Raw genomic sequence first — 12,721 nt, 5'->3', positions numbered from 1 at the left:
GTAAGCCGTCTTGTCTGCCTCTGCATTGCCTTGGGATAAAAGCCCAGGCAATCCTTGGTGCCCCCTAAGATGCTGTAAGAAGATAGGGCTTTTCTCTCTTTAAGGAGCGTACAGGTCTGAATACTGTCAGAAAACAATGGCCATGAGTTCCTTGAATTAAGCTGTTTTGTTTCTCCACATCTGCCCCAGTCAGTGAAAACATTGTAGGCTTTACTAAGGGCTCCCTCAGCCAGGGATTTGGTGAGTGCTGCTGCCTGCAGGGCTGTACACTCAGGGAGCAGGGTGGTTCCCTGGCCACCCACAGAACTGAAGAGGCCGGGCCCCTCCTGAAGCCACCTTCCCCCAGGCCTTTTCAGCTGTCTAGAGCCGGTTGCAGTTGCAGCGCACCACCAAAGGTGAGTTTTTTTTTTTGGTTTGTTTGTTTTTTAAATACGCCCGGGGGCTGCTACCGCTGGTCCCGCCTGGCTTTTCCAGGCCCCTGACTCACGCGCATTAGTTTAAGGCGGGTGGGGTGGGCGGCTTTCGCTGCTGACCCCATGCGCTCTGCTCTGCCCCGCCCTTCCGTCCACGCCCGGGGGCTGCTACCGCTGGTCCCGCCTGGCTTTTCCACGGGCCCCTGACTCACGCGCATTAGTTCAAGGCGGGTGGGGTGGGCGGCTTTCGCTGCTGACCCCCATGCGCTCTGCCCCGCCCTTCCGCCCAGGAGGCTCTGAAGCTGGCCAGGGCACGCCGGGGAGGTGCTGCTTGTTACTTTGGCCACTTTTGGGTTCACTTCTGTTGCATTTCTGCCTTCTTCCTCAAACCCTTCCCATGATTCCCATGTATCCCCAGTAAAAACATTAGCCCCAAGTAGCCAGGCAGCCAAATGAATCGCCTCTGCCCAAACCTTTTGAGCTATAGGATATCTGACAAATCCAATCCTGCTTTTAAGCATATCTCTCAGCGCTTTAAGCGCTGGGTCTTCAAACTTAAAATTTGTGTTACCCATTTTTAGGGTCTTGCTTACCCTGAACCTCCTCGATTGGCCCCAATCCTTTTTCTTTCTTTTTTTCTTATTTCTTTTCTTCTTTTCACCTTCCTTCGAGCCCCACATTGGGCTTCAGTTGCCGGGGGTTCGAACCAGGGACCCCTGGGGAGGTGAGGATTGGGGATGAGTAAGCACACTGTTCACCAGCCCACACCGCCCCCATTACCCAGGGACACTCAGACGCAACGGGGAGCCTAGTCAAGCAGGGACTCATTTATTGCAGGTGTTACAAAGCTTATAAAGGCACCTGGAACTCCCCCCTGCCCAGGGTGGTCACTCGCTGATCATGCACTCCTCAGCAGTGCGGAAGTATTCTTCAGGCTTTCAAAGCAAGCCAGGCCACACCCCCAGTAACTTCCTTTCAGACCTATGCAAGGTGGGGCCTTTAGGTCCCCACGGTGACTGGCTCCACTGTGTCCAGTCAAGAAGCAGAGAGAGGAGCTGGAGAGATGGCTCAGCAGTTAAGAGCACTGACTGCTCTTGCAGAGGACCTGGGTTCAATTCCCAGCACCCACATGGCAGCTATGAACTGTCCTTAAGTCCAGTTCCAGGGGAATCTGAAGCCCTCTTCTGACCTCCATGGCATTGCATGACACGGGTGCACTCACATACATGCAGGCAATACATTCATACACATAAAAAATAAAATAAAATAAAATAAAATAAAATAAAATAAAATAAAATAAAATAAAATAAAATAAAATAAAATAAAATAAAATAAAATAAAATAAAATAAAATAAAATAAAATAAAATAAAATAAAATAAAATAAAATAAAATAAAATAAAATATTTTTTAAAAAGAAGCAGAGAGATGAATGCTGGCACCCAGCACGTTTTCTCCTTTTTATTCAGCCTATGACCTCAGCCCATGGAATGCAGCTGCACACATTCAGGGTGGGTCTTTCTGCCCTAAATTAACCCACTCTAGAAACTACATTACAGACTTGCCCAGAGGTTTGTCTCCCAGGTGACTCCAGAGCGAGGTGACCATTTAATGTTAGCTACCACAGTTTTATTCTGTAAGTATTCAGTTAACCCCAAATTGCCTACGTGGGCATTCAGCCTGAACTGACCATTATTTAGCAACCTTGTGGCATCTCTGATTCACGTGTTTTAATATCTAGACAGATTTAACAGTCCTTGAGATTGGGTATGGGGAGAAGGGAGAGTTGAGCAGCAACTCTGAAAGTCTAGCTTCCCTGTAGGGTAAATGGAAGAATGAGGAGGCTGCCCAGCTCCCCTGGAAACCTGCTGTGACTTACTCTGTTCAGGCCCAGCCTCAAAAGCTCTGGGGCTTCCACTCTGTCTACTGTTCCAGCCCACACAGACTTCAGAGACAAACTCTGGCTCCTCCCAGGTTCTTTTCCCTAAAGGAACAGACCCAGCTCTTCAAGAGGTCAAAGTTTTTGATGCTTAGGAGATCATGTCCCCTCTGGTCACTGTTGCCAAACTGGCAGATTAAAATACCAGACAGCCGGTTACATTTACCAAATAGTGTTTAGCATAAGTATAGCTCAAATATCTTCAGGGTTATACTTATACTAAAGACTTATTTGTGTTTTATTGAAACTCAAGTGTTAGAGGTTATCCTCTGTTTTATTTGCTGTGCTCTCTTTGTGGCGTTGCTACTAGAGAACCAAGTGCAAGAGAGGAGGCTCTGGGGTGAGGAAGCATGGGGGATTCTGCTAGGATGCTGCTGTGTTGGATGCCTTTTCAGTCTTGGCTAGTCCAGGCCGGGGAAAGGGACCAACGAGAGACCTGTTGGGAGTGGGTCAGACATGCTTTTGGCTCTGAGACTCTGAAGATGCTCAAAGTACTGACTCTGTGCCATGAGGCAGTGATGCAAACACAGGGCACGAATTCTGGGAGGTCAAGGTTAGTGTCTGGCAAAGGCCACAGCACTCAGGACAGCTGGCTTAGGGTTCAATTCCAGCTCTGATCCTGACCTGCAGCGTGGCCTTGGAATGTCCCCCTCTGTTGTTCCTCAGTCTCCCTGCCTCTGCGAAGAGGACCGTTACAGGATCGGTCTCGAACATGATATATATGTCCAGGCAAGGACTGGAGAAATGGCTCAGTGGATAAATGTGCTTGCACCCAAGCTTACCAGCCTAAGTTCAATCCCCAGGATGTGTGTGGTGGAAGGAGAAAACTGACTCCCGAAACTTGCCCTCTACTGTCCACACACCATAGCATGTGCACATATAACTGACCCCACCCCAAATAAATTGGTGTGAATAACTGTCTAGGTGAAGCTCTGAGCAGCATTGTGTCATGTTAAACACCTAGTGGGTGACAGCTTGTGTTTTCCTTTTATTCTAGTGGTCGTTCAGCTTTCTGGATCTTCTGTGTTTAGTAAAATGTGGCTCCTAATCCCAACATAAGCAATAGTGATGACAATACAGGTAATATACCTCAGATACAGACCTGACTGAATATCAGTCCTTCAGAGCCAGTAGAGCATGGTCCACCGGCCTCTCCTTACAAGTAAGATTGACTGGAGCATGTAGGGCCGATGGCTGCCTTCACACTATGGGGAAATGGAGTCACTGCAACAGATCATATTTACTAGTTGCCCCTTACAAAAAGAGCTTCCCATTCTACAGCACTCATTTGTTGCATATGTGTATACATATATGCACATATATGTGTATATATGATATAGTCTTCTGAATTATATAATGTATATTTAATTGTTTATATTTACTTCACTCAGTGCATTCAATTTCCAACCGGACAGTCTTGTCCTACCTCCTGCCAGGCATTGAATTGCATGCTAGTTATATAAAGAGTACTAAGCCAGGCTTGATTGTACACACCTTAGTCCCGGCACTTGGGAGGAAGAGGCAGGTGGATCTTTGTGAGATTGAGGCCAGCCTCGTCTACATAGCCAGTGGCAGGTGAGCTGGGGCTACAGGAAAACCCTGTCTCAAAAAGACAAAATAATAATAATAATAAAAGTAATAACACTACTCCTGCCTCTCTTGGAAAGTCTAGAATTGAAAATAGTCACCTAAAGAAAAATTACAGGCAGGCTCTCTTGCAAGGTATTTGGATGGATGGATGGATGGATGGATGGATGGATGGATGGATGGATAGATGTATGAATAGATGGATGATGCAGGAATCGAAATGCACGCGAAAGCCTAACATAATTCCACAAGAGGCATCCAGAAACTCCAAGTACTTACAATGTAGACTTATATGATTGCAAGATGAATTAAATGGCAGAAGGGAGCCTGCACTGGGACATTATTTGTATTATATGGCAAGACACCAAGTGTGACAATTGGTTGTTCATAGAAATGATATTTAACTGGGGCCTTGGAGGATGAGTAGGGATTGTTAGAGGGAGAATTTGAGAGAAAAGCAAGGTCTTGGCGAACCTGTGCTTTAGATGGCACTCCTTGGATGGTCACTCTAGAGCCTTCCATCAGGCATCATTGGCGGCAGCCGGGCTGGTAGTGGGGAGAGTGGGGCACAGAGGTGCAGGAGAGAGATGATGAGTCTTCCCATGAGAAGGACTGATGGAGCTGGTGTGACATACAGAGGATAGGAGGTGACAGAGAAGGAGCCAGGCAGCTGCTTTGAGAAGGAAAAGGCCAATGACAAGAAGCAGCCTCCAGGGTCAGAGCCCAGAGGTCTACCCCCTGCCAAGCTAAGAGCTAAGGAAAGGGAGCATCAGGTTGTCAAGGTTTGCTGTTGATCTCAGCTCTGCCCTTCTGTCTCTCAGCGCTGAAGCTGTGATTCAGGAGATTTAGGAACTGGTGCAGGCATTGGGCTCTTTGTAAAATTCCACCTGTGACCCCAGCACCAAGGATGGCAAACATCACAAACCTGAGTCATGAGACCAGGCTGGAGGTGGAGGATTCTTGTCTGATCTAAAGGTCAGAGGGAGCCATGCAGGACAGGGCCTGCTGACTTGTGGGGGCCCTGGCACCTCTGTCTGGGTTTGATTGACAGGTGGCAGGAAATACACAAGACCAGGCTCCAGGTTAACTACCTGATTGTCAGAGTAATACTTCCCTGAGAGGACAGTGTGAGTCCCTTATCAGGAGGTCACCATGGACCTGCATGTTGAGTGGTTAGCAGAAGAACAGCAGTAGGTGGAAAGGATGTGGCCCAGAAGAGAGGCACTGGTGGGGACAGCCCTGTGTCCTGCCTCTTGGCCTGCCTTGCACATGTGGCCATGGGAAAGTGCACCTGTGTCCTAGCCTCCCTGGCAGCCATGCTCACCTCAACAATGAATCATAGCACTGCTGTCCATTGGCTATTGAGAGGATTAGGTAAGATCATTAAGTCATTCAACACATTTTTATTAGTGTTATTATAGTGTTATTGGTATACATACCAAGCATTGTTCCAGGAAATGAGATCCAGCAGGAAACAAAATAGCTAAAAATGCCTTCTTCATGGAATGTACATATACACAATAAACTAATGACCATATCAAACAGATGATAGACCATGTATATATTATACAGATTATATTTCTATTATTAATCATGTTATATTTTATATTATTAGTTATATTGCTATATATTAACATATACCACATATAATTCTTATGTAAATATACTAAACCATATCTGAAAATATAACACACATGTACTGGGCCTGGTGGCATATACCTGTAATCCCAGCACTTTGGAGGTAGAGGCAGGAGGATCAGGAGTTCAAGGTCAGCCTTGGCTACATAGTTGAGTTAAGCCAGCATGGGCTACATGAGATCTTATCTCAAAAAGATAAGCCAAACAAAACGAATGAAAAAGGAGGAAGGAAGTCAGATATCCATCATATAATCACATATACAGTATAGAATTTTTACATAAATATGCAATAATATATAAGGTACACATCAAATGTATCATATACATCTCTAACAGATAAGAGGAGAACAGAATAAAGCAAGTACAGACAGCTCTTTCGGGATGGAAATATATACAAGGCATTTGCCAGGACTGGGGCACAGTGTAAGTGTGCAATAAATTATGTTCAAAGTCCAACAGCTAAAACCGCAGGGCATGAAGACAATGGGCGATGCGGAAGAGTCTAGCACCAAGCTGTTAATCAGACCTGTAATCTCTATTTTCCTTCCCCTGGCCAGCCCACGCACACACACACACACACACACACTCGCACACGCTCACACACATGCACACACACACACGCACACACACATGCGCACACCCACAGTTCCCTCTTTTTTTTGCATGCGGAGAATTGTGGGAAGACAGGTATCTTTGTCCGTGCGTCCTTCTTCCCAGCTCGCCTGCCACTTTGAATCAGTCACAGGGCCACAGAGATGGTGGAGTTACTCAACAGGAGAGTGGCATCAAATATGTGGAGGGTGCTCATCCAGAGCATAAACGACTCTTCATTATATGATGGGAACCCAAGTCTCAAATTAAAAAATAAAACAAGGCATGATGTAGTTCTAGCCGCACTCCAACCACAGAGAGCCATTGTCATACAATCACGGGAAATATTATGTTGATTGGCAAGAGCCTGGCTTTGTAGAAGGGACAAAATTCCCCTCAGCTAATCTACAATGGAATTGTTCAATGTCAGGCACGGCTTTAATAATGTCGTTCTGGGCTGCGCTGGATGTAAATACCCTACTTGTCATTTTGTAAGCAATCAAAAAGAAGCTTTATAGACAGGAGACCACAAACTGTTGTAATATCTGTGCTGAAAAACACATGGACAAAACAAAACAAAACAAAATCAAAGAATGCTGTGCCTTAGAAAGACATTGCTTTGTGACTTATCTCTAATCTGTGTCTGTGCAAAGTTGCTCATTAAACATACAACAAAAGACCACACTTTTAATGTTACCCTTGATACTATTAGGGAAAAAAATGTATGGGATTGGAAAATAATACATGAAAAAGATTCAGACTATTAAATGTGGACATTCAAAGGATCACCTTCTATTTATAATGCAGCCTCTGTCCCCAGAAGGACACAGGAGGAAGGGGGCTTGTGTATAGAGCATCGGCTTTGTGCACAGGTGTTTTGCCTCTGTCAGAAAAAAAAAAAAAAATGTTGCCTTCGGATGAAGAGCACTGAACAATGGAGTCAGAAAGACCAGGATTCTTGATCCACCTCTACCATTTGCCAACTGCATGGCCTTGGCTAAGCCAGCTGTTTAACGCTTTCTGTGACTTGGCACTATCATCTGTGAAATGACAATACATCTATGTCCTGTAGGTTCCTTTGAACCTTTGAAAACGAAGTAAACGTTTAACACAGGACCAGAGGCATACAGAGCCCTAAGGAGTGGGTATTAGAGCCCTTAGGGGTGGGCAGTCCTACTGTGTGTTCAACTTGGTTGCCTCAAAAAAGATCTGTTGAAGACCTAGTCCCCAGTACCTGTCAATGTGACCTCCTTTGGAAACAGGGTCTTTGAAGATGACTTTATAAGGAGGTCATAAGGATGGGTTTTTTCCAGTACAGGTTACAAAGATGTATCACAGCATTCTGTGAGGAGGGACTCTAGAGGGGCAACCTGCCTGCTAAGGAACCCCAGAGATTGCCAGCAAGCCACCCAAAGTGGGAGGAGGAAAGAAAATACACCATGCCCCACAGACTTCTTCATTTCACCTTCTGCCCTCTATAACTGCACAACAATGGCAATGAGTCCATGCAGTTGTCAGCACCCAGTTGGTGACACTTTCTTGCATCTGCTCTATGGGCTAGCACACCCCTGCCCCCCTTAGAGGAAAGAAAGTGACCCAGTTTTCAAATGAAGGACAGAAGTCCAGAGAAGTGAGGTGTACAGTTTGAATGATCCAGCCAGAGCTGGTGGAGCTGGATTTGAACCCAGGCCTCTCTGAGTCCCAAGTCAACTCACTCTCCATTCACTGTGTGACCTCTCAAGATGAGCGCTTGATCAAAAAGAAGGTGGGGTTGGGGAATGGGCCCCCTATTTTTTACAGCCTGGTTCCAGTAGAGACCCATTTCAGAGTGGTATGATTATGAACAGCTCATTAAGGAACAGTAAGCATTTGAGTGACTTTTTAAAAAGAATCAACTTTTATTTATAGTGACGTTCCAGTCATTAATTTCATAGGAAGAAAGCCCAAAGCAGAGGTAGGTTCATTAAAAATTTGACATTAGTAATTTAATTAAATTGGATCTTTGCATCTTGTTGCGGAAAATGAAACGTTAGTTCTACACCACTTCTCAGTCTGTTTCTCCACTGGTGCCCTCCCTGCACCTTAGCTTACTTTATTCACTAAATGTTTACCTGGCCTCCTTGATCCTTAGCACCCCCCCACACACACACACACATACAGACACATACACATCAAAGGTATTGCCTGTACTGTAAGCCAGCAGGCAGGGGGCATCTTGGGAAAGCCTGGGTGAATCAGGAGCAGGAAATCATGGGAAATATAACTTAACCAGCAGCGTGGGATCTTGGGAAAAGCTGAGTGAGCCAGGAGTAAAGGATTATGGGAAATAGTAAGTCAGGGAGTCAGAAAATACAACTGAACCAGTAGCATTGCATTATGGGAAATGCTTATGAGCCAGCATGAGGGGACCATGGGTAGAACAACTGAGCCAGCAGCAAGGGATTGTAGGAAACACCCAGTGAGCTAGCAGCAGGGAATCATGGGAAAGGCCAACTGAGCCAGCAGCAGGGCATTGTAGGAAACACCCAGTGAGCTAGCGGCAGAGAATCATGGGAAAGGCCAACTGAGCCAGCAGCAGGGGATCTTGAGAAACATCTTGTGATCCTCCAGTAGGAGGTGACAGATGGGAACAGTGAGTGAGTCAACAGCAGGGGCTCATGGGAAATGCTAAGCTGGACCAATTGACAGTGATGATTGCAGATCCTTTCACTGGGTCATCTAACATACCAGAGGTAGAGAATGGAGGAGGAAGGACTCTTGGGCCCTTAACATTATCCTACCAGAACACAAGCCTCTGAGGGCAGAGACCCCTTCTACCTAGATCACCACTATACCCTCAGCTCTGAGCACAGTAGACCCACAATAAATTTTTGTTGCACAGAGGAATTAATGCATGAATGAATAGCTTCAAACTAATTAATGAACACAGAAACATGCCCCTTTAAGTACCAGGCACTGTGCTTATCTCCAGGCTACACATGTGAGCCAGCCAGGCTGCTGCCCTCCTGGCCCTGAAGCCCAGTGGAATGAGAACATGTGCCTTGCAACATTTATCAATAACCTTCCCAAATACTTCCTGTTCAGGAAACTGGGCTCAAGGAGTTCATGTGACTCAAAGTCAAACAGAAGGAGACAGTGATGGTATCTGCCTTCAGACCAGGATGGCTCCACAGTCTGCCATTTCCCTCCTCACAGAGATGGCTTCCCCCAGAAAGGAAGGCAGGGAGGGAGAGAAGGAGGAAGGGAAGAGCAGGAAGAGGAAGAGGAGGAGGAAGAGGGAAAGAAGAAGAGGAAGAAGGGGAAAGCTGGCTTTTAGAGGGTTGAGATATTCAGGGGTGGTTGGAGAAGGTCCAGGAAGACAGTCACCAACTTGCCAGGAGTTGTAAGAGCTTAGAGAGACTAGAAGGTTCAGCCTGCCCATCTCCACTTTCTGTGTCATCCCCCCACCCCACCCCCCCACACACACACATCTCTCTCACTCAGACTGCCTGAGCCCCTTCATTATTTCTAACTCTAGGGCCTTAGCGTATTTGTCTTCTCTGTCTGAAACACTTGTTTTGGGTTTTTTTTTTTTTTTGGTCTTTTTTTGAGACAGGGTCTCCTTGAAGCCATGGCTGGTCTGGAACTCATTCTGGAGACCAGGCTGGCCTCAATCTCACAGAGATCCGCCTGCCTCTGCCTGAGATTAAAGGCACGTGCCACCATACCTGGTCTGAAACACTTTTTGCCCTTTCTAACTCTCACTAATCTAAGAGGCCTGCACAGGTGTGGCCTCTTCAGGACGCCATTTCTGAGCCCCAGACTAGAGTTGGTCTCCTGCCTGGTTCCTCTCCTAACCATACTGTTTAGGCCGTCCTTAATGGTGCACACCTCCCACGGGGCTAGAACTTAGATTCACTTGCGTTGTTCTCACCTGTGTACCAGGCTCTGTCCTAAGCCCTTTGAATGCCGGAACTCATTGAAATAATCACTAGGACCCTTTGAGGAAGGTGCTGTTGTGATCTCCATCTTTCCAATGGTGAGACTGAGGCACAGAGCAACTAAGAGGCTTGCTCAAGGCCCCACAGGGAGTGAGCCACTAGGCAACACTGAGATGCTGGGACAAGAACCCCAGGCCTGAGGCTCTGAGTCTGTGCTTTCTCTAAGTACCCCACTACAGGCTTCTTAGAGATGGCTTTCACGAGTCAATGCTGGCAGAGAAAGGGGGAGATGCATGGAGAGGAACTGAACTGTGATGCTGGCAGACTGACACCCCTGGTTTTTGCCCTGTGAGGCTCTCCTGTAATCTGGGAGCCATGACCTTTAGAGTGCAGGCACTTTCCAGCCCAGAGAGAGGGAGCTGAGTCAGGGGAACAGGTGACACACAGACACTAAGGTGCTGCATCCTCCCTCCCCGATTGATGGGTCATGATGCTCCTGCACCCTCACCAAGACCGTTTGCTCTGGATAATGACAGTGCACACACAGGTGGCTGTGATTGCTGTGGCTCATCATGTAATGAACCGCCTATTCTCAATTCTCCCCTTTATTCTGGCTGGGCAGAGGAGAGCTCGAGTTCTCGTCTTCTCTCTCTCTACCTAGTGCAGAATTCACTGACCCCTTTAACTCGCTGCACCTGTTTGACCACAGACTCTGCCATTAGGTAGTGTAGCATACACAAAGAAAGAACAAGGGTTTAAGGAGCAATGGCTAGGTGCCGTGCTCTGTGACCCTTCTGTGAATTCTCAAGTCAAGTCAATCATGCCCAAGAGATTAACTTGTCTCTTTAGGGTCTCATCTCCAGTAATAAGGCTGGGTGTGACTCACCCCCAGGGCTACACATTAGAGGAAGCAGAACACCTGGATGTTTGATGACAAATCCTTAGCCTGCAACCTCTTTCAAGTAACCTGTTCTCTGATGATAGACAGCCAAAGGCGGGGAGGTTTGTAGTGTAGCCAGAACTATTCACAGAAGAAACGAGGCCCAGGCAGGTGGCCTGGCCCAAGGAGTGTTGCTAGGATCAAAGTGTCCAAGTTCAAGACCATCTCACCTGTCACGTCTGTCTCTCTCTCCTCACAGTTCTCCCCAGCCACACGTGTGGGAACCCAGGGAGGCTGCCCAATGGTATCCAGCAAGGCTCCACCTTCAACCTCGGCGACAAGGTCCGCTACAGCTGCAACCCCGGCTTCTTCCTGGAGGGCCATGCGGTGCTCACCTGCCATGCTGGTTCCGAGAACAGCGCCACATGGGACTTCCCTCTGCCCTCCTGCAGAGGTAGGTGACCACAAAGGGGCTGCGGGAGGAGGTGGAGGCCAGGAGGGCACGTCCAAGCTTCCGGTGGGATCCATCTCTGGGAAGACTTGCACCCACCGCCACAGCGGGGCATGAATTTGCCACCATGGGAAACACGTCTGGGAGCAGTCCGAGGTCCTCAAGGTCCCCAGATGCTCCCAGGCTCCTCAGCCTCACCTGAATTCCTAGTCCTCAGATATATACTTCCCGAAGTTGCCCCCATGTCAACACACTTATTTCTAACTGTCCCCGCTCACTGGTCCCATCTGAGAGACAGCATCAGTTCCTTTCCTGTTAGACGCCAAGGCTTGTTAGACTCATTCATGGAGCACTCCCACAGCAGATTCCTGACCTTGTGCTGGGATTATTTCCTTTATTTCTGTGAATTCACCCTCTCTCCGAATTTCATGGTTCCTTCCTCCCAGCCTCTAAGTATCCACTAAACCTGTTTGTCCTAGCACTCTCCTGGCTTGGGTGACCAGTCATCCCTATTTACCCAGAGCTTTCCCATTTCTTTGTATATTTTCTTTCTTTCTTTAAATAAATAATTTGAGAATTTCGTGCATGCATATAAGGCGTTTTGATCAAATCCATGCCCAGTCCCTCCCCTCCAACTCCTCCCATAGCTCCCCACCACTCTCCCTCCGACAACTTCACGTACTCATTCTTCTTCTCTCATTTATTTATTTATATTTATTTTTTATGGGGCTTTTGGCTACTCTAACATTCCCCCTTCTGAAGAGGTAACCCTAAAATCCTTTAAGGATCAGATACAATCTCCCAAATACTTTCGACATTTTTGGCCTTTGGAACAGAGTATGTTGCTAAGAGGCCCAAGAACATTTTGACTTTTAGCCAAGAAACTGGCTACTTTTCTTTGGGGTCTTTTTACCCTAACTACCTAACCAATTCCTACCTCCTATTCTTATCACACCATCCTCTGAAGAGGTTACCCAAATTGACAATAGGGAATCGGTATGCAGATCGCTCTGGCTTCTTCCATGCTGAACAGGGATGCAGGGTGAGGCAATTGGGGTACCCCTTCAGTGGATCTATCTAAAAGACTCCCAGATTGCATAACTCTTATCTCTAAGGGGAAAAGAAAGTCCAAGAATCATGAATATGAGATGTGACAGAGAAGTAAAGGCAAGAGTAATTAGCATTACAAGTTCTAGACAGGGAACTAGAAAAAAGAACAGAGCATATTTCAAATGTTCATATGAGAGTCCATTGGAGTTTCTTGACAAGGGCTTCCAAAAGCATCCCTCTATTGGGTTCCTCCT

The 12,721-nt window shown here is 46.9% G+C and overlaps 1 protein-coding gene across 1 annotated transcript in view; it reads left to right on the top strand.

The window, feature by feature from the left end:
• The window catches only part of Csmd2 (CUB and Sushi multiple domains 2), a 633,859-nt gene that overhangs the window by 218,368 nt on the left and 402,770 nt on the right, over window positions 1-12,721 (top strand). The window contains exon 6 of the mRNA XM_029561678.1: window positions 11,226-11,420. Coding sequence (XP_029417538.1) covers window positions 11,226-11,420 — 195 coding nt within the window. The remainder of the gene's footprint in view (window positions 1-11,225; window positions 11,421-12,721) is intronic.

The sequence above is a fragment of the Nannospalax galili genome, unplaced genomic scaffold (assembly GCF_000622305.1).
Source record: "Nannospalax galili isolate Female #2095 unplaced genomic scaffold, S.galili_v1.0 scaffold473, whole genome shotgun sequence".
Classification (NCBI taxonomy): domain Eukaryota; kingdom Metazoa; phylum Chordata; class Mammalia; order Rodentia; family Spalacidae; genus Nannospalax; species Nannospalax galili.
The sequence above is the reverse complement of the archived record's forward strand: the minus strand, read 5'-3'. Positions and strand labels throughout refer to the sequence as shown.